General features: G+C 39.5%; 2 protein-coding genes across 2 annotated transcripts in view; one reads left to right on the top strand and one right to left on the bottom strand.

Moving 5' to 3' along the window:
• The window catches only part of LOC147333744 (butyrophilin-like protein 2), a 189,197-nt gene that overhangs the window by 49,864 nt on the left and 116,764 nt on the right, over positions 1-22,569 (bottom strand). The window lies entirely within an intron of this gene.
• LOC147333747 (uncharacterized) lies at positions 308-7,362 on the top strand. The gene is made up of 3 exons (XM_086287725.1): positions 308-561; positions 2,269-7,111; positions 7,195-7,362. The coding sequence occupies exons 1-3, from the start codon at positions 308-310 to the stop codon at positions 7,222-7,224; spliced, it is 5,127 nt and encodes a 1,708-aa protein (XP_086143851.1). The 3' UTR covers positions 7,225-7,362.

Below are 22,569 nucleotides of genomic sequence, written 5' to 3'. Positions count from 1 at the left end.
GTTCCTGCACATGTACAACAGGTATCTTATGCTGATGCTGTAAAGAGTGGACTGCAGCATAAAGTTAATGAACAACATGAGGTGTCAAGTGCCCCACAGGTGGGTTATGCTGACTTTTTGAAAAGAGGCTGTCACAGTGATGTGGCAGGACCATCTCATGCAGAAAGAGTGAACCTTGAAAACCAGCCCTCTATTACACTTGTCTGCATCTCGCAGCCAGGCACATCCTAAATATGGAGACTCCAGAAACAAGCAGTGCACATGCAACTCACTCACATTTCTTGCATTCCTTCATGAGAATGAAAACATGACTACAGCTGACCTTAATCTGGTCTTGGATAAAGGTGATGTGATGTACAAAGAGGCCAAGAAAAGATTTCCTAAAAATATTCATTTGGCAACCGATGAGCTGCCAGACAAAGTTGATGCTCGCTGGTCTATGTATGATGTCGACATGACACAGCCTTCCCGGTATGGGACATTTGAAGAACCTCCAGAGGAAGCAGTAGATACCTTTCTCAGCTTAGAAGCAGGACTGAGCTGCCTGTTGTCAGATGTGCAGTATGCCTTATTGATTATGAGTGGATTGTGTATCGCAGTGTTCAGATCCACATCAGGCAAATATGGTTTCTTTGATCCACACTCCAGAACACCCAGTGGTCTTCCTCTATTACTACAGTCACGTAATCGTGGTACAGCAGTGATGCTGAAATTCACACTCCTCAGTGACATGATTAAGAGGATCCAAGATTCTTATAAAATGATGGAGATATCACCCTCTTGTAACTATGAACTGAAGCCTGTGCAGTTCTACAGTATGAGCACAGTCAACCTGAGTGATACTATCACAGACACAGTCTGCAGACCAACAGCTGCCACTGCTGTGGCACCTACTCACTCTGATGCAACTGTTGATGAAGCAAACCCCTCTACTCCAAGGAGAAACACAACCACTGATCCGACTGAAAATATCTTTTGTCAAATGTCCATTTGTACGCCACTGGTGAAACAAAAAGAAGTCCACATGACTCAGTTCACATCATATGAAGATCAGAATGAACCTCCTAATATACCAACTGAAGAACTATGCAGTGAATTAAGTTTCCTTCCATCAAGTGATGCTTTTTCATGTCAATCAAATGCTGCCATAACAAATGTTGCTGCCTGTGACCTTTCTGATATAGTTTTACAAAAACTGAAAAAAGTTAATAAACAACAAAGGAACAAAATGAAAAGAAGATTAATGGCATCAGAGAAACCCAGAAATCAGAGAAAAGAAAACCAAAAAAGGAAAGAACAACAAAAGTATGCTTCAAATAAAGATTACAAAGAAAAGAAAAAATCTTGCACAAGCGAGACATATAAAAACAATCCTGAAGTTAGACAAAAACAACAACAGTATATGAAAAGACGTTACTGTGAAAATGATGAATTCAGACAGAAACAACAGCAATATATTAGAAGACGTTACTGTGAAAATGATGAATTCAGACAGAAACAACAGCAATATATTAGAAGACGTTACTGTGAAAATGATGAATTCAGACAGAAACAACAGCAATATATTAGAAGACGTTACTGTGAAAATGATGAATTCAGAAAGAAACAAAAACAATATGTTAAAAAACGTTTTTCTGAGAATGCTACAGTTAGAAAGAAACAACAACAATATATTAAAAGACGCTACTGTGAGAACGATGAATTCAGAAAGAAACAACAACAATATATTAAAAGACGCTACTGTGAGAACGATGAATTCAGAAAGAAACAACAACAATATATTAAAAGACGCTACTGTGACAATGCTGAATTTAGACAAAAACAAAAAAACTATATAACTAAAAGGTATCAAGAAAACCCTGAATTCAGAGAGAGACAGAGATCTCGAGTGACTCAGCGTTATGCACGTGACAATGCATTCAGAGTAAGACACAGACAACTAATGAAACAACTAATGCGAGACAGGTATCAAAGTAATCTTGCATTCAGGATTATGCACAACATGAGATGTGCAATGAAAATAAAAAGGAAATACAGATGGGTGAACAGACAAACCCAAGAGAGTGACAACAGTGTGATCAACGAGGCCATATCTGTGTTCAAATCACAAATCAAAGCTGGACCATCATACCCATGTACTGTATGCTTCAAGGCTTCATTTCCAAACCAAGTGCGACCCTGCACAAGGTCAAAGTATTTCAAAAACCCACATGTAGTTGCAACATGTTTGACAGGAAAGTTTGTTCATGTTTGTGATGAAAACTGCAGAAATGAGCAGTGCAAAGTGCCTGATGAGAGAAAGAGAGAGTGGATATGTCACACCTGCCACGATCATCTTAAAAATGGATCCATGCCAGCGCTTGCTGTTGCCAATAAGTTGGATCTTGCTGATATTCCAGCTGAACTTTCTGATCTCAACATACTGGAGAGACATCTCATAGCCAAGTGCATACCATTTGCCAAGATCATTCCTCTTCCCAAAGGCAGACAAAGAGCAATTAGAGGAAATGTGGTCTGTGTCCCATCAGAGGTACAGGAAACTGTTGAAACACTACCTCGATTGAGAATTAATTCTCAGGTGATCAGAGTGAAACTGAAGAGACGCTTGTCTTACAAAGGTCATCAGCTGTTTCAGACTGTAAGCTGGTCTAAACTTGTGCAAGCACTGCATAAACTCAAGCAGATTCATCCACAGTATAAGGATGTGAGCATCAGAGATGATGCTGAGCTGTGTGATCCAACTCTTCCTGATGAAGATGATGAGGATGATGATGATGAAAACATGAATGAGGACGATTATGATGAGGCTGATTTAATGGAAATTGACAGCTGTGAGAAAAATGCACTGAGTGAAGCACAAAATATAAATGAACAGGACATTGACATGTTACCCTGTGATGGTGAACAATCGCATGAACAGATGAGAGATGATTCAGAGCAAGCAGATGGACTGACTAATGGTGGTTTTGCACTCGAGTCCTGTTTGCAGCCCCCTGATGTGGCTGAGGAGATATTATGTTTCAGTGAAGGAATCTACTCTGTTGCTCCTGCAGAGAGAAACAATCCAATAAGTTTTTTCAAAACACCTAAACTGGAGGCCATGGCCTTCCCTGTGCAGTTTCCTACAGGCCAAAACACACTTGATGAAAGAAGGCTGATCAAAGTATCCCCCAGTGGGTATTTCAAATCAAGACTTTTCTGCATTGATGATCGTTTTGCCAAAGACACAAACTATTTATTCTTTGCACAGTTTGTGACTGAAATACACTTGGCTACATCCAGCATGACAGTACAGTTAAGGAAGGCAAAGCCTCTGACCAGAGATGGTAGAAAAATAACCTCAGGCATGTTACAAGATAAACACGAGGTGGAGAAACTGGTGCGAAATAAAGATGCAGTGAGATTCATGCAGCCTCTGAGAGGAACCCCAGCCTATTGGGAGAAAACAACAAGAGATCTTTTTGCCATGATCAGACAGTTGGGAACTCCCACGTTCTTTTGCACATTTTCAGCTGCTGAAATGCGCTGGCCTGAAGTGATCGAGGCAATAACAAGGCAGCAAGGTGAACAAGTGAATTTTGAAGGACTCGACTGGTCAGCAAAGTGTGACATCCTGAGAAGCAATCCTGTCACAACAATGCGCATGTTTGACAAGAGAGTTGAAGCATTATTCAGAGATTTACTCTTATCTCCCGCAGAGCCACTTGGCAAAGTCATTGACTACTTTTACAGAGTTGAGTTTCAGCACAGAGGAAGCCCACACATACACTGCCTCCTGTGGGTAGAAGGTGCTCCTGTGTTTGAGGAGGATGATGAGCAAACTGTTCTTGATTTTATAAACAAATACATCACAGCTCAGCTGCCTGATCCACATAAACAACCTGAACTGTACAAAAAAGTAACAGAAGTGCAAAAACACAGTAAGAACCACACAAAGACGTGCTTTAGGAGTTTAAGCTCCGGGTGCCGTTTTGGTTTTCCCAAACCACCCTGCAATGAGACAATGATCACAAGACCCAGTGAGGATGATGCACTGGAAGTAGAAACGGCAAAGAACAAGCTCAGACCACTGAACCAGCTGCTGAATGAACCTGAAACTGCTTCCATGAGTTTAGAGCAGCTCTTGGAAAGATGCAAGTTGACACATGCAGAATATGAGAGATACCTGAATAAAATGAACATGAGGAGTACGATCATACTAAAGCGTGATCCAAAAGACTCTTGGATAAACGGCTATAATCCACATCTGCTTGAAGCCTGGAACAGTAATATCGACATAAGCTTTGTTTTAGATGCTTTTGGTGCTGCAAATTATTTAATGAAATATATATCAAAAAAAGAGGGCGGGCTATCTGAGTACCTGAAAACTGTCATTGAGAACTCCCATAAGGACAGTGTAAATGAGTGCGATGAAATGAGAGCCGTCATGCAGGCATATTCAAAGAAGCGAGAGATCAGTGCACAGGAGTGTGTTGCTCGTGCATGTGGTCTTCACATGAAGCAATGCTCACGTGCTGTAATATTCATTCCAACTGATGATAATCCTGTGAAAATGAGTCGTCCCCTGTCAGTTCTGGACAACACAACACCTGAGTCTTCCAATGTTTGGATGACATCTTTGAATGACAAATACAAAGCCAGACCTGAAACACCAGAGTATGAGGAGATGTGCATGGCAGACTTTGCTGCTACTTGCAGGATTGTCTATGGCCAACAGAAAAAAGGTAAAGATGTTTTGCCCCTTCTCAATGAGATGGGGTTTGTGCAAAGGCGCAAAAACAATAAGCCTGCTATCATCAGATTTCACCGCTGCTCACAAGAAAAACATCCAGAGCAATATTACGGAAGACTGCTTAAACTGTACCTTCCTCATCGTTCAGACCACGAACTGAAAACACCATCGTTGCCAACCTATCAGGCTTTCTATGGTGCTGGCTGTGTACAGCTGCCAGGTACTGACCGTCTTGAGTACGTGCAACACATTGTCAAAAGAAACAGAGAAAAATATGAGAAAAACAGTGAGGAGATCGAGAGCGCTGTTGAGGAATATGAGCAGAACAGAGGTGTGACTGACGAATGGTGTAATCTGGCACCTGAATCAGATCTCGTAAGGTTGCCACTTGTCGAACAAGAAAGAGAGCGAGACAATGAAAATGAACAGGAAGATGTGCCCGACTACAGCCGTCAGGCTGATGCTTCAACAGAAGTCAGAGCCATCAGGGAACCCCCTGCTATTGATCCCACATTGTTACGTCAGATGTTTCAGAATCTGAACAAGAAGCAAGCCTGCATATTTTATGCAGTTAGAGACTGGTGCATTAAAAGAGTCTGTGCTCTAAATCCAGAGCAGTTTTTCTTTTATATTAATGGTGGTGCTGGAACAGGAAAATCACATCTTATCAAATGCATCTACTCAGAAGCATCTAAGATACTGAGCAAAGTGCCCAGATATGCAGACGACGTTGACATATCAAAACCCACTGTCCTGTTAACTGCTTTCACTGGGACTGCAGCTTTTAACATTTCTGGAACAACACTGCATTCTCTTCTCAAGCTGCCTAGAAGCTTAAAACCTCCCATTCAGGGACTTGGCAATCAGCTGGATGAAGTCAGATCAGAACTTTTGAATGCTGAAATAATCGTCATTGACGAAGTGTCTATGGTGTCAAGACATCTGTTTGCATATGTAGATGCAAGACTCAAACAGATCAAAGGGACTCGGAGACCCTTTGGAGGCATGTCAGTCATTGCTGTCGGAGACTTCTATCAGCTACCCCCAGTGCGACAGTCTAAACCTCTCTGTGTGCACGACCCGTCTGAGATCGACCTGTGGCGGGAGCATTTTCAGATGATCACTCTGACTGAGATTATGCGTCAGAAAGATGATGTTGTCTTTGCAGAGATGCTGAACAGAATTCGTGTGAAAGGAAAGTTGGATGAGCTTTGCGAAGCAGATAGAAATTTGTTGTCACAGGCCATAACTGAACCAGCCCTTTGTCCAACTGATGCGTTGCACATTTTTGCAACTAATAAAGAAGTGGATGCACACAACTCTGCAACACTGGCTCTGCTCCACACTCATATCATTGACATCCATGCAGATGATTATAGAAAAGATCCTAGAACTGGCAGAATGGCACTTCAAGACAGACCATTGAAAGGAGGTAAAAACGAGTTACCAGACACACTGAAAGTTGCAGAAGGAGCTCGTGTCATGCTCACCAGAAACATTGACATACAAAATGGTTTGGTTAATGGAGCTTTTGGAAAACTACTTAGAGTAGTTCACTCTGAAAACGACCAACACATCATCAAGCTTGGACTTAAAATGGATAATGAGACATCTGGAAAGAATAACCGCACACCAGCAGACGACATGGTGTACATTGAGAGAGCAGAGGAGAATCTGAAGCAGAAAGGAGTGGTACGAAGACAGTTCCCAGTGAAGCTGGCCTTTGCATGTACAATACATAAGGTACAGGGTATGACAACTACATCAGCTGTTGTCTCTCTTAAGAGCATTTTTGAGCCCGGCATGGCCTACGTAGCTGTCAGTAGAGTGACGTCTCTCAGTGGACTGTATCTTCTTGATATGGAAGAGAAAAAAATATTCACCAACCCAGAAATCACTGCAGCGCTTGAGAACATGAGACAAGCCAACCTTGATGACATGATGCCTCTTCTACACGTGAGGCAAACACTGAGCAGGTCAGAGGTTTTCACCATTGTTCATCATAATACAGAGGGACTGCCAGCTCACATTAATGACATCAAAAGTCACCATGAATTGTGTCTAGCAGATGTTTTGTGCCTAACAGAAACACACCTGCGGGGCTCTTTTGTCGCAGAGAGTCTCCACTTGGAAAATTACAATTTGTTCAAACGCAACAGACACCTGTCCTACACAAACTTTCCCCAGATGGCAAACAGAAGTGGTGGTGGAGTTGCTGTTTATGTGAAAAGTGACATTCAAGTGCATGAAAAACAGTACATCCATAATGTAACTGACCTTGAATTTCTGGCTTTAAAGGTTGAAGCACCAGTCAGTGCTCTGATTGCAGTTGTATACAGACCTCCAGACTACACTCTGAGGCCATTCCTGAAAAACCTGGTAAGCCTATTAGACTCATTGGAGATCATGGACTGTCATCCCATCATAGTTTGTGGTGATTTTAATGAGAATGTTTTATCCAGTGCAAACAAACCAATCCTGGAGCTGTTTGAGTCTAGGGGATACGCACAGGTCATCACTGCCCCTACCACAGAGAAGAACACACTGCTTGACCTAATTTTCATTTCTCAGTCAGATCGATGTCTCCATTCTGGAGTCATGAAGACATACCATAGTTACCATGACCCAGTATACTGTGTATTGTCCTGTGATGATTCATGATCTAGATCTTTGAATACAGTAAGTAATTTCTATATTTTTGAATGACTTAAGAAAGTAGAGCGATATTTAAAAGTTGACGCCCTGCATTGCAGTATAATGGTGGAATTGTTTACATAAAATACAATTACATGAATTAAGTAATGATATCAGTAAAAGATGACAATTTTATTTATTACAGAAAATCTAAAATTCACTAACAGTAACCTATAAATGTCAGAAAAATCAAATATAGCAGTTTGAAACGAACAGTGTAGGCATATCCTCTCTGCAGCCAGGCTTCAACATCCTGCCAGGCTGCCCCAGTCTCACTGTGGCTGGGAGGGAGGGAGGGTGGACCAGAGGATTGCCTACACAACACATAAATGTTCAACAGCTTCTTCATTGTTTCTGAGAGAACAATAATGACTAAAGGTTGCTTTTTAAAAAAACAAACAAACAAACCTAATTATAGCAATAATGACAGTTAAGCCACTTTATGTGTGCCTCTATTTTGAAATACTATTTACAAAAATGTTATTATTTTGGTTTGTTATAAACTTTAAACTTTTTCAAAAGTATACGATTATATTTTTGGACAAATTTTTCTATGAAACATAAATTTTTATGAGCTTTTATCATGTTTCGGCCAGTGCAATCATCAGGGTGGGTCTGGGTTGATAACTGCACATTTCTGGCCAGAAATGTTTCAGCAGTGTTACATATGTAGTACATATGTTACACTTGCTTTCTGTTACCAGCTGATACCCTACATTTGTATAGACATTGGATGGTGTGAGGTTGGGGAGTTGAGTGGGGGGGGGTTACGGTGGGAGTTGAGGGGGGGGGTTTCCATTCCTGTTAGGTTTCCTTTGTTTTTCTTTTTTTTTCTTTTTAAGAGAGACACAGTCCTCCTGTGTCTTCTCCAAGCTTCACATGTAAGATCCAACAGTGTGAAGCACATAGCAGCTAGAAACTGTAATGCCACAGATCAGAGAAACTTCATCATCACCATCTTCATCACCGTACGATCAGAGCGTGAGACTTCACATCTGGAGCACAGGAGACATTCTGTGATAAGTCCTCCTTCTAGCTTGTCCCACAAGCAGTCGGTGAGATTTACTAACAACAAAAAGGGTTAATGACATTATTTCCATGAAAACATGTATTCATTCTTTGTGAAGTGTTTAAATTGTGTTTTCACTTGACCTTAGGAGTGTTAGAGTGTATTGTAATGTCTGTACTCAGGTGTTTCCCTCTGTGATTCATCCCCTTCAGAGCTGAGACACTCAGGACTGAACAGACTGCACAGTTTCTGTGACTGAGCCTTCTTTGAAACCACACATGATAGAAGGGCTTCATATTTGCAGCAGCACTACTACAGGTATTCAGTTTATTACAGGATGTGTTTGTTTCTTAGGACCAGCTCTGAGTGCACACTACCTAACATATACACCTTTCTGTTCATTACAAACCAACTACTCTGGATCATACGGCCAGTTGGCAAGAATGTTGCTGCAGGAAAACATCCCTGGAGATCACCATCATTGTCAGACTGACTGTGCCTCCTCTGTGCAGTGTCAAGATCCTCCCTAAATGAGTGTGTAAGTTAACATTTCCATTATTTTATTCCCTTTCACAAGACAAGTATCACTGATATTTACATTTACAACTACATATTCCTGTTTTCTGCTCTTCTTTTAAAGTCCTCCGCTATCCTGCTTCTGTGCTGCTTGCCACACATCAAACACTGGTCGGATGACAGGGAGGATCCACTCTGCAGTCACTGGACATGATGAGGATCATATGGGACTTCATAGTTTCACAGAAACGTTGTGCTCTGTGATTACAGGTTTTAAATGGACATAATGACGGCCTCTCTCTGATCAACAGGCTAAAGGATTGTTTTCATTGTTAGTGCTCTGTACAATGTATGCTTATTTAGTATTTCATCACAGAGCAAACCTTTATTTATTTAACATTTTTTTATTTTGTTCTAATGTTGAATTAACTGTGGGGATTTTTTTAAGTGGGCACTCGGGATGTCATATGACCAGAAATGTGGTAACTGGAATTCAACAGTATGGAAGAAAAAATCTGCTAAGAACAAAACACACACAAAACCCCCCAAGAAAATTCAAATTCATTCCATGTAATCCAATCTAAAACATTTTAAACTGCTGAACAGCAACACAAACAGTGTTAAAAAACAGTGTTAACAGAATGATTATGATGATTTTGTACCAAAGTTTCAGGTCACATGGCACACCTAGTGTGTAGTGTGGGGTATCAGCTGGTAAGTATAGTTTTTTTTCATATTTGTGTCCTTAGAGTTCAGATAGATAAAGCCTTGTGTATAATAATTAGTCATAACCACAACTCAAAGTCAGGGACTAACTAAATTTGCGACTTTGTGTCTGAGCCCAGGTTAAAACAATGTGTAAAAAAGCATTTAGCGGCATGGCTGAACAATGCTGTAAACTATTGATACTTATTTATCCATGTTCACAAAAAGGACTAATGTGTTTATTTGATTATTTGCATGTGTTAAACTGTGTCACCACCTTAGGCTTTCATTTGAGTTTACTCAAAAATCTCTATACAGTTCTCTTTTACCACAGTGTGGACTCTGTTTACATTAAAACATAAAGAAGAATGAGTAATAAAACGATGTGTAGACAGATCAGAAGATTAAGTAGACCGATAGAAACAGCTGTTCAGCCATGTTCTAAGAAACCAACACAATTTAAAGGTTCAGGATTGTGGTTTTAAAAGTTGAATTTTCATGTATTTCATATCTTCCTTATTATTTTTATTTACTTATTTAATTTAGTTATTTTTATTTATTCTACTAGTCCTTTTCAGAAAGAAGCTGTTAAAGCTGACTTAAGATTTTTATGTTATTTTCTATGACATACAAAACAAATTGATGTATGTAATACTATTAAACATGATATACACATGTGTATATGTCTGAAAAACATTATGCTGTATATTAAAGTTTGTATTTTCTGCAGAATGTTTGTTCATCTTTTAAGTTCATTTCAATTAGAAGAATATGAACTTTTAATATTCATTCAGAGGTTTTCTGACTCTAAATGTTCTTTTCTCATTTCTTAGGGTTTTCTAATTTACATTTAAAACATTTTCAGTTTTTTTCCAACTTCTTCTGTGTAACGTTCAGCTTTTAGCAGTTCAGCACCTTTGTTTTCAGGTTAAATTCGTTTTTTTTTTTTTTTTTTTTATCTCATTCAATATTTTTAACTCAAAATTCAGCAATTAATTCATTTCAGTGCATACATTCAGATTCAAGCATTCACACTGCAGTTTCTTCAGAAAATGCACTTTCTAGTTATATTTTATTTTTCCGTACGTTTTTTCAAAGCCTACTCCTTCAAAACCGTTCAACTTAGAAAAACCATTCAAACACCGTTAGATTCCTATTCTTTTGGACAACACTGCTTCTATTTTTCATATTTTTAACATTTATATTTTTAATTTTATTCAACTTTATTCAACAAAAATTTATAATGTATTTCAATGGGGAGACCCTTCAAATCCTCATTCAACTTACTCATTTTTAAACTCTTACTACTTCCACATACATTGACATAGAGCCACCATTCAAACTTTAAAACGAAGACAAGACATTCAACTATTCAACTTGTATTTATCTTTTCAATATCTATTATACTTTTTCTTCAGTTCCAGTTTAACTTTCATGATGTTTTTTCACCCGTTTCAGAGTTTATAATGGGTGTGTATGGGACGGAATGTTGGGGCTAGAGTGAGACAGCTCAACTGCTAGAGTGAGAGGAGCAAAAAAATTAATCTTAAAATCTTTTTTAAAACTGCTGCTGTGTCCACAGCGTTTGCTCTACAGGTATGATTTTACCCTCAAAACGTAGCCATGGCTGTCCTCTTTCATCCAATGTGTTTACTATTGTACTAGGTGTTATGGTTCTTTCATAAATGTCACCAATGCACAGCCTCCTCCCTCCAACTCTTCCATAGACTCTAATGTTAAAATGGCTCAGAAGGTTCGTTTGAAAATCAGAAGAGCATGGTGTCTTTACACTGTCACCACGTCCATATAATAAACTCCACAGGCATGAAAACTGAGAATTAGGTAGACTAGACATGGCTGTCGCTCACGGTGAAAGAATTTTGTCAATACGACATGTACTTTTCATTTGGGAAGAATTTGTTTGGGCCTGACTTTTCTGTTCATTTTAAGCAGCAAAAGTGAGGTGCATGTCTGTGTACGTGTGTATGGAGCCATTGGGTGCAGTCACTATAGCAACCAGGCTCACACCTGCCTGCTTAACGAGCTCTGCCTGCCACTGTGCCAAGATTCATCTTAAGCACTTCTCTTTCAACTGCTGCTGTGTCCACAGTGTTACAGCCATCATTTTACCCTCAAATTGTCGCCATTATTGTTCTCTTTCCAACACCGTGTCTTTCAAAGCTCAGGCATTTAAACTTTTTAAACTGTGTGGATCAAAGTGGAGGGATCACATTTGAGTCATTCAGTGATTCAAAGAATATGACCTTTTGATATTCATTCAGATGTTTTCTGACTCTAAATGTTCTTTTCTCATTTCTTAGGGTTTTCTAATTGACATTTAAAACATTTTCAGTTTTTTTTCCAACTCCTTCTTCTGTGTAACCTTCAGCTTTTAGCAGTTCAGCACCTTTGTTTTCAGGTTAAATTCGGGTTTTTTTTGTTTTTTTTTAATCTCATTCAATATTTTTAACTCAAAATTCAGCAATTAATTCATTTCAGTGCATACATTCAGATTCAAGCATTCACACTGCAGTTTCTTCAGAAAATGCACTTTCTAGTTATTAGTGTGAATGCTTGAAAAGCATTCACAGTATTGTTCTTCTAATCTTTATTATTATTATTAGTGTGAATGCTTGAAAAGCATTCACAGTATTGTTCTTCTAATCTTTATTAGTGTGAATGCTTGAAAAGCATTCACAGTATTGTTCTTCTAATCTTTATTATTATTTTTTCCTATTCCGTACGTTTTTCGCCGACTATCTCCTTCAAAACCGTTCAACTTAGAAAAACCATTCAAACACCATTAGATTCCTCTTCTTTTGGAATGGTGTGCTTCTATTTTTCTCATTTTTAACATTTATATTTTTAATTTTATTCAACTTTATTCAACAAAAATTTCCCATGTATTTCAATGGGGAGACCCTTCAAATTCTCATTCAATTCACTCATTTTTAAACCCTTACTACTTCCACATACATTGACATAGAGCCACCATTCAAACTTTAAAACGAAGACAAGACATTCAACTATTCAACTTGTATTTATCTTTTCAATATCTATTATACTTTTTCTTCAGTTCCAGTTTAAGTTTCATGATGTTTTTTCACCCGTTTCAGAGTTTATAATGGGTGTGTATGGGATGGAATGTTGGGGCTAGAGTGAGACAGCTCAACTGCTAGAGTGAGAGGAGCAAAAAAATTAATCTTAAAATCTTTTTTAAAACTGCTGCTGTGTCCACAGCGTTTGCTCTACAGGTATGATTTTACCCTCAAAACGTAGCCATCGCTGTCCTCTTTCATCCAATGTGTTTACTATTGTCCTAGGTGTTACGGTTCTCTCATAAATGTCACCAATGCACAGCCTCCTCCTTCCAACTCTTCCATAGACTCTAATGTTAAAATGGCTCAGAAGGTTCGTTTGAAAATCAGAAGAGCATGGTGTCTTTCCACTGTCACCACGTCCATATAATAAACTCCACAGACATGAAAACTGAGAATTAGGTAGACTAGACATTGCTGTCGCTCACGGTGAAAGAATTTTGTCAATACGACTTTTACTTTTCATTTGGGAGCGATTTGTTTCGGCCTGACTTTTCTGTTCATTTTAAGCAGCAAAAGTGAGGTGCATGTCTGTGTACGTGTGTATGGAGCCCTTGGGTGCAGTCACTATAGCAACCAGGCTCACACCTGCCTGCTTAACGAGCTCTCTCTCTCACTCTGCCAAGATTCATCTTAAACACTTCTCTTTCAACTGCTGCTGTGTCCACAGTGTTAAAGCCATCATTTTACCCTCAAAACGTCGCCATCGTTGTTCTTTTTCCAACATCTTGTCTTTCAAAGCTCAGAGATGTAAACTTTTTAAACTGTGTGGGTCCAAGTGGAGGGATCACATTTTAGTCATTCAGTGATTCAAAGAATATGACCTTTTAATATTCTTTCAGATGTTTTCTGACTCTAAATGTTCTTTTCTCATTTCTTAGGTTTTTCTAATTTACAATTAAAACATTTTCAGCTATTTTCCAACTTCTTCTATGTTAAACGTCAGCTTTTAGCACTTCAGCACTTTTGTTTTCAGGTTAAAAATTCTGTTTTTTTTTTCATCTCATTCAACATTTTTAACTTAGAATTCAGCAATTAATTCATTTCAGTGCATACATTCAGATTCAAGCATTCACACTGTAGTTTCTTCAGAAAATGGACTTTCTGTTGTGTGTATGGAGTCATTGGATGGAGTCACTATAGCAACCAGGCTCACACCTGCCTGCTTAACGAGCTCTCTCTGCCACTCTGCCAAGATTCATCTTAAAAATTTCTGTTACAACTAAGCAGTTGGAGTTAGATTAAGTCAACAAGTCAATAAGTCAGATTTGACAGGGTTTTGCCACAGATTAACAGTATGTCAGTATAGGCCAACTAAATAGAGCATTCTCATTGGCCTGGTAAATTCAAGCTGATTGTGTATTGGTGGACTTGTCTTCTGCACACAGGTTTTTCAGATCTGGGCAGTTGCAGTCAGTCTTTTTCTGACTGGATAATTAAAGCTCACAGCATCTACCTGTCTGTAGTGGATTTTCCCACATTTTAAATGATCTAATCTCATTTAATGTCTCTGTTTTTAGTCTGTATAGTTTATCTCCCCACGAATACACCCAAAGTAGTCTTAAAATAAAACCCATGAAACAGTTCAAGATGACATACTTTTTATTTGCTCGTTTAATGTCAGTTGGCCTCTTTCTCTGTATGTCACTCATTCGCTTATACTCAGGAAAAAGTACCAATTTGTATGCTGATGAGTCTTGTGTATTTTTTTTCTCTGTCTCTCTATGACAGAGAAATGTATATGCTCAATATTGCTGTTCAAACTGATGCTCAAATTTCCAAGCACCACCTGAATGCCTCATCGGTCTTTAACTAATCACTGCACCAACTGTTGTCATTCCGCTTTGCTCTCTGCTGTGGTAAGTACAATACACTCAGTACAGCACTGTTTTATTTTTATGATGGTAAAAATACATGTTTGACATCTAAACTCACATATCAAGTCTTTTTAAAGTTCAACAGAGTTCAAAGATTAAAGAAAGCAAAACAAGAATAACCTTCGCTATCATTTATATAGGTTTATGACTTTTGCTGTTAGCAGCAGTGCTAACGCTAGCATCAATGCTAATGCTAGCAACAATGCTAACGCTAGCTATAGTGCTAACACTAGCCTTAGCAGTTGTTAACTGACAAAAAGAATATTCCTGTGATATTCCTGTGATATTTATTGGCAGTCAGTGAGACAAAAGTAACAAATGGGCTTTATTATTGCCATTGTGGCTCAGTTTTAACAGTAAGAGTGCTTTATGACTTTTGCTGGTAGCAGCAGTGCTAACGCTAGCTTCAATGCTAATGCTAGCGTCAATGCTAACGCTAGCAATAATGCTAACGCTAGCTATAGTGCTAACACTAGCCTTAGCAGTTGTTAACTGACAGGAATGCAGGAATTCTAGCTGGAATGCTAGCGCTAGCAGCAATGCTAAGGCTAGTAACAGTCTAACAATAGCCTTACATAAGTGGAAATACTTCAGTTAATTAGTTTGAATTATAAAATGGCTGCTGTGTGAGCTAGTGTGCTATATTACTCTATAATTACCCTGCTGACTATAAGTTCAGTGTATCATGTCGTGTGGGCTTTGTATTTCTGTTAGTCTGATAACACTGTACAGACAACTAACATATTATTTCTTGTCTTACACTTTCAGGAACTTGACTGACACCTGTGCTTTGCGTGGTAGGTGTGCACATGCTCTAAGAAAAGTAGACCAAAATAAAAAAATAATCTGACTAATATAAGCTGTAAAGTGATGGGTTCAAACTTTGTGCTAGACCTTTTAAACACAATTTTATAATAAATACACATAAGTTCAGCTTAACAATTGGGCTAAAATATTTTTTTCGTACATTTTTGCACATTACATGTGATTAGTTAACAATTCACTCAATCATATTTGTATTTAAAAATATTATTGCTGAATTTAATTAAATATTTATTCTTTTAAAAAGTGCCAAATTGTGCAACTTTTTGCACATGGCAGCCGACAACAGTTTAGCTTGAATATTTGTTTTGTCCTTTTTCAGTAGTCACAATTAGTTCATACAATTACCATGTGATATCATTTTATTAAAATTATTTTTTTTTCTTGTTTTTTGTTCACAGTGTGCAGAAGAAGAACAAGGACCAGATCTCCAGTCTTCTATCTCACATCCCAACCCCCCAACCCCTCTATCTTCTGTCCTACTCCACCTGTTGTCTCTGCCTTCTTTCCATCTGTATTTCACCCTGTGGTTTGTGAGAAATTTTGCCAAACCAAGAATCTTATTGCGGTTTGATTTAAAGCCGTGTCTCTCCTGCTCTGTCTGTTCTCTCTGCTAAATTTTCTCTCTACCTGTTTTTCACTCTTTGGCTTGCTGCTGAAAAATGCACAAGCCAATAAAACAATAAAGAGTGCATATTTTGCCTCAACCTGAGAACAAACTGAACAAACAAAGAAAACTCTGCGGTTTGATTTAAAGCCGTGTCTCTCCTGCTCTGTCTGTTCTCTCTGCTAAATTTTCTCTCTACCTGTTTTTCACTCTTGGCTTGCTGCTGAAAAACGCCAAGCCATTAAAGCAATAAAGAGTGCATATTGCCTCTACCTGAGAACAAACTGAACAAATAAAGAAAACTCTAATTCACGGTTTGATTGTGATTTCCCAGCCGTGTTTCTCCTGCTCTGTCTGTTCTCTCTTCTAAATTTTCTCTCTAGCTGTTTTTCACTTTGCGCTTGCTGCTAAGTTGTGCCAAGCCAATAAAGAGAGTGCATATTATTCTCTCGACTGACAAACTGTCAAACAAACAAAGACATCTGTTTCTGAGAAATAAAAACTGAAATATAAAGACAAAGAAAACATCTCCTGCTCTGTGCCACTCTTATTTTATAAACATATTTTCTAAAGACTAAGAGAAACACTTGTGTAAAAATGCCAAGGAAGCAGAAAAAGTCACAAGCTGCAAAACAACGCTGGAAGAAGTTCCATGAGTTTCATGAAGTACCAACATGTGAACAAGCTGAGTGTGATTTTCCTCAGAGCTCTGCAGAAGACTTTGTGTCTGCAAAGACCAATGCTGATGGTGTCAAACAGGCAGGTCAACATGTTCCTGCACATGTACAACAGGTATCCTATGCAGATGCTGTAAAGATTGGATTGCAGCATGAATTTAATGATCATCAGGTAAACCATAGAGACCAACCTGAGGTGTCAAGTGCCCCACAGGTGGGTTATGCTGATATTGTAAAAAGAGGCCGTCACAGTGATGTGGCAGGACCATCTCATGCAGAAAGAGTGAACTTTGAAAACCAGCCCTCTGTTACACATATCTGTGCATCTCACAGCCAGGCTCATCCCAAATATGGAGACTCCAGAAACAAGCAGTGCACATGTAACTCACTCACATTTCTTGCTTTCCTTCATGAGAATGATAACATGACTACAGCTGACCTTAATCTGGTCTTGGATAAAGGTGATGTGATGTACAAAGAGGCCAAGAAAAGATTTCCTAAAAATATTCATTTGGCAACCGATGAGCTGCCAGACAAAGTTGATGCTCGCTGGTCTATGTATGATGTCGACATGACACAGCCTTCCCGGTATGGGACATTTGAAGAACCTCCAGAGGAGGCAGTAGATACCTTTCTCAGCTTAGAAGCAGGACTGAGCTGCCTGTTGTCAGATGTGCAGTATGCCTTATTGATTATGAGTGGATTGTGTATCGCAGTGTTCAGATCCACATCAGGCAAATATGGTTTCTTTGATCCACACTCCAGAACACCCAGTGGTCTTCCTCTACTACTACAGTCACGTAATCGTGGTACAGCAGTGATGCTGAAATTCACACTCCTCAGTGACATGATTAAGAGGATCCAAGATTCTTATGAAATGATGGAGATATCACCCTCTTGTAACTATGAACTGAAGCCTGTGCAGTTCTACAGTATGAGCACAGTCAACCTGAGTGATACTATCACAGACACAGTCTGCAGACCAACAGCTGCCGCTGCTGTGGCACCTACTCACTCTGATAAAACTGTTGATGAAGCAAACTCCTCTACTCCAAGGAGAAACACACCATCTGTAAAACCACAAACTGAATCAGTACCACCCAGTGAATGTAATTTCCTACCAGAGAATGACATTTCATGCAGCCAGTTAAACTCTTCTGCAGTAAATAATGCAGTAGCCTGTGATCTTTCCTGTACTGCTTTAAAGAAAATCTACAAAATGACCAAAGTTAATAAACAACGAAGACAAAAAATGAAAAGAAGATTAATGGCATCAGAAAAACAGAGAAAACAGAGAAAACAGAGAAAAGAAAACCAAAAAATGAAAGAACGACAAACATATGCTTCAAATAAAGAGTACAAAGAAAAGAAAAAATCTTGCACAAGCAAGGCATATAAAGACAATCCTGAAGTCAGACGGAAACAACAACAATATAAAAAAAGGCTTTACTGTGAGAATGATGAATTCAGACAAAAACGACGAGACTATATAAAAAGACTTTACTGTGAGAATGCTGAATTCAGAAAGAAACGACAACAATATATTAAAAGACGCTACTGTGACAATGCTGAATTTAGAAAGAAACAAAAAAGCTATATGACTAAAAGGTATCAAGAGAGCCCAGAATTCAGAGAGAGACAAAGATCTCGAGTGACTCAGCGTTATACACGTGACAATGCATTCAGAGTAAGACACAGACAACTAATGAAACAACTAATGCGAGACAGGTATCAAAGTAATCTTGCATTCAGAATTATGCACAACATGAGATGTGCAATGAAAATAAAAAGGAAATACAGATGGGTGAACAGACAAACCCAAGAGAGTGACAACAGTGTAATCAACGAGGCCATATCTGTGTTCAAATCACAAATCAAAGTTGGACCATCATACCCATGTACTGTCTGTTTGAAGGCTTCATTTCCAAACCAAGTACGACCCTGCACAAGGTCAAATTATGTCAAAAACCCACATGTGGCTGCAACATGTTTGACAGGAAAGTTTGTTCATGTTTGTGATGAAAACTGCAGAAATGAGCAGTGCAATGTTCCCGATGAGAGAAAGAGAGAGTGGATTTGTCACACCTGCCACGATCATCTTAAAAATGGATCCATGCCAGCACTTGCTGTTGCCAATAAACTGGAGCTTGCTGATATTCCACCTGAACTGTCTGATCTCAACATCCTGGAGAGACATCTCATAGCCAAGTGCATACCATTTGCAAAGATTATTCCTCTTCCCAAAGGCAGACAAAGAGCCATTAGAGGAAATGTGGTCTGTGTCCCATCAGAGGTACAGGAAACTGTTGAAGCATTGCCTCGATTGAGAATTAATTCTCAGGTCATGAGAGTGAAACTGAAGAGACGCTTGTCTTACAAAGGTCATCAGCTGTTTCAGACTGTAAGCTGGTCTAAACTTGTGCAAGCACTGCATAAACTCAAGCAGATTCATCCACAGTATAAGGATGTGAGCATCAGAGATGATCCTGAGCTGTGTGACCCAACACTTCCTGATGAAGATGATGATGATGATGAAAACATGAATGAGGACGATTATGATGAGGCTGATTTAATGGAAATTGACAGCTGTGAGAAAAATGCACTGAGTGAAGCACAAAATAAAAATGAACAGGATATTGACATGTTACCCTGTGATGGTGAACAATCACATGAACAGATGAGAGATGATTCAGAGCAAGAAGATGGACTGACTAATGGTGGTTTTGCACTCGAGTCCTGTTTGCAGCCCCCTGATGTGGCTGAGGAGATATTATGTTTCAGTGAAGGAATCTACTCTGTTGCTCCTGCAGAGAGAAACAATCCAATAAGTTTTTTCAAAACACCTAAACTGGAGGCCATGGCCTTCCCTGTGCAGTTTCCTACAGGCCAAAACACACTTGATGAAAGAAGGCTGATCAAAGTATCCCCCAGTGGGTATTTCAAATCAAGACTTTTCTGCATTGATGATCGTTTTGCCAAAGACACAAACTATTTATTCTTTGCACAGTTTGTGACTGAAATACACTTGGCTACATCCAGCATGACAGTACAGTTAAGGAAGGCAAAGCCTCTGACCAGAGATGGTAGAAAAATAACCTCAGGCATGTTACAAGATAAACATGAGGTGGAGAAACTGGTGCGAAATAAAGATGCAGTGAGATTCATGCAGCCTCTGAGAGGAACCCCAGCCTATTGGGAGAAAACAACAAGAGATCTTTTTGCCATGATCAGACAGTTGGGAACTCCCACGTTCTTTTGCACATTTTCAGCTGCTGAAATGCGCTGGCCTGAAGTGATCGAGGCAATAACAAGGCAGCAAGGTGAACAAGTGAATTTTGAAGGACTCGACTGGTCAGCAAAGTGTGACATCCTGAGAAGCAATCCTGTCACAACAATGCGCATGTTTGACAAGAGAGTTGAAGCATTATTCAGAGATTTACTCTTATCTCCCGCAGAGCCACTTGGCAAAGTCATTGACTACTTTTACAGAGTTGAGTTTCAGCACAGAGGAAGCCCACACATACACTGTCTCCTGTGGGTAGAAGGTGCTCCTGTGTTTGAGGAGGATGATGAGCAAACTGTTGTTGATTTTATAAACAAATACATCACAGCTCAGCTGCCTGATCCACATAAACAACCCGAACTGTACAAAAAAGTAACAGAAGTGCAAAAACACAGTAAGAACCACACAAAGACGTGCTTTAGGAGTTTAAGCTCCGGGTGCCGTTTTGGTTTTCCCAAACCACCCTGCAATGAGACAATGATCACAAGACCCAGTGAGGATGATGCACTGGAAGTAGAAACGGCAAAGAACAAGCTCAGACCACTGAACCAGCTGCTGAATGAACCTGAAACTGCTTCCATGAGTTTAGAGCAGCTCTTGGAAAGATGCAAGTTGACACATGCAGAATATCAGAGATACCTGAATAAAATGAACATGAGGAGTACGATCATACTAAAGCGTGATCCAAAAGACTCTTGGATAAATGGCTATAATCCACATCTGCTTGAAGCCTGGAACAGTAATATCGACATAAGCTTTGTTTTAGATGCTTTTGGTGCTGCAAATTATTTAATGAAATATATATCAAAAAAAGAGGGCGGGCTATCTGAGTACCTGAAAACTGTCATTGAGAACTCCAATAAGGACAGTGTAAATGAGTGCGATGAAATGAGAGCCGTCATGCAGGCATATTCAAAGAAGCGAGAGATCAGTGCACAGGAGTGTGTTGCTCGTGCATGTGGTCTTCACATGAAGCAATGTTCACGTGCTGTAATATTCATTCCAACTGATGATAATCCTGTGAAAATGAGTCGTCCCCTGTCAGTTCTGGACAACACAACACCTGAGTCTTCCAATGTTTGGATGACATCTTTGAATGACAAATACAAAGCCAGACCTGAAACACCAGAGTATGAGGAGATGTGCATGGCAGACTTTGCTGCTACTTGCAGGATTGTCTATGGCCAACAGAAAAAAGGTAAAGATGTTTTGCCCCTTCTCAATGAGATGGGGTTTGTGCAAAGGCGCAAAAACAATAAGCCTGCTATCATCAGATTTCACCGCTGCTCACAAGAAAAACATCCAGAGCAATATTACGGAAGACTGCTTAAACTGTACCTTCCTCATCGTTCAGACCACGAACTGAAAACACCATCGTTGCCAACCTATCAGGCTTTCTATGGTGCTGGCTGTGTACAGCTGCCAGGTACTGACCGTCTTGAGTACGTGCAACACATTGTCAAAAGAAACAGAGAAAAATATGAGAAAAACAGTGAGGAGATCGAGAGCGCTGTTGAGGAATATGAGCAGAACAGAGGTGTGACTGACGAATGGTGTAATCTGGCACCTGAATCAGATCTCGTAAGGTTGCCACTTGTTGAACAAGAAAGAGAGCGAGACAATGAAAATGAACAGGAAGATGTGCCCGACTACAGCCGTCAGGCTGATGCTTCAACAGAAGTCAGAGCCATCAGGGAACCCCCTGCTATTGATCCCACATTGTTACGTCAGATGTTTCAAAATCTGAATAAGAAGCAAGCCTGCATATTTTATGCAGTTAGAGACTGGTGCATTAAAAGAGTCTGTGCTCTAAATCCAGAGCAGTTTTTCTTTTATATTAATGGTGGTGCTGGAACAGGAAAATCACATCTAATCAAATGCATCTACTCAGAAGCATCTAAGATACTGAGCAAAGTGCCCAGATATGCAGACGACGTTGACATATCAAAACCCACCGTCCTGTTAACTGCTTTCACTGGGACTGCAGCTTTTAACATTTCTGGAACAACACTGCATTCTCTTCTCAAGCTCCCTAGAAGCTTAAAACCTCCCATTCAGGGACTTGGCAATCAGCTGGATGAAGTCAGATCAGAACTTTTGAATGCTGAAATAATCGTCATTGACGAAGTGTCTATGGTGTCAAGACATCTGTTTGCATATGTAGATGCAAGACTCAAACAGATCAAAGGGACTCGGAGACCCTTTGGAGGCATGTCAGTCATTGCTGTCGGAGACTTCTATCAGCTACCCCCAGTGCGACAGTCTAAACCTCTCTGTGTGCACGACCCGTCCGAGATCGACCTGTGGCGGGAGCATTTTCAGATGATCACTCTGACTGAGATTATGCGTCAGAAAGATGATGTTGTCTTTGCTGAGATGCTGAACAGAATTCGTGTAAAAGGAAAGTTGGATGAGCTTTGCGAAGCAGATAGAAATTTGTTGTTACAGGCCATAACTGAACCAGCCCATTGTCCGACTGATGCATTGCACATTTTTGCAACTAATAAAGAAGTGGATGCACACAACTCTTCAACACTGGCTCTGCTCCA

The sequence above is a fragment of the Aulonocara sp. 'chitande type north' Nkhata Bay genome, linkage group LG3 (genome assembly GCF_057382095.1).
Source record: "Aulonocara sp. 'chitande type north' Nkhata Bay isolate Kocher_YH1m ecotype deep benthic linkage group LG3, A_spYH_male_GT1.1, whole genome shotgun sequence".
NCBI classification, from domain to species: Eukaryota; Metazoa; Chordata; class Actinopteri; order Cichliformes; family Cichlidae; genus Aulonocara; species Aulonocara sp. 'chitande type north' Nkhata Bay.
This window is presented reverse-complemented; position numbering and strand designations above follow the sequence as displayed.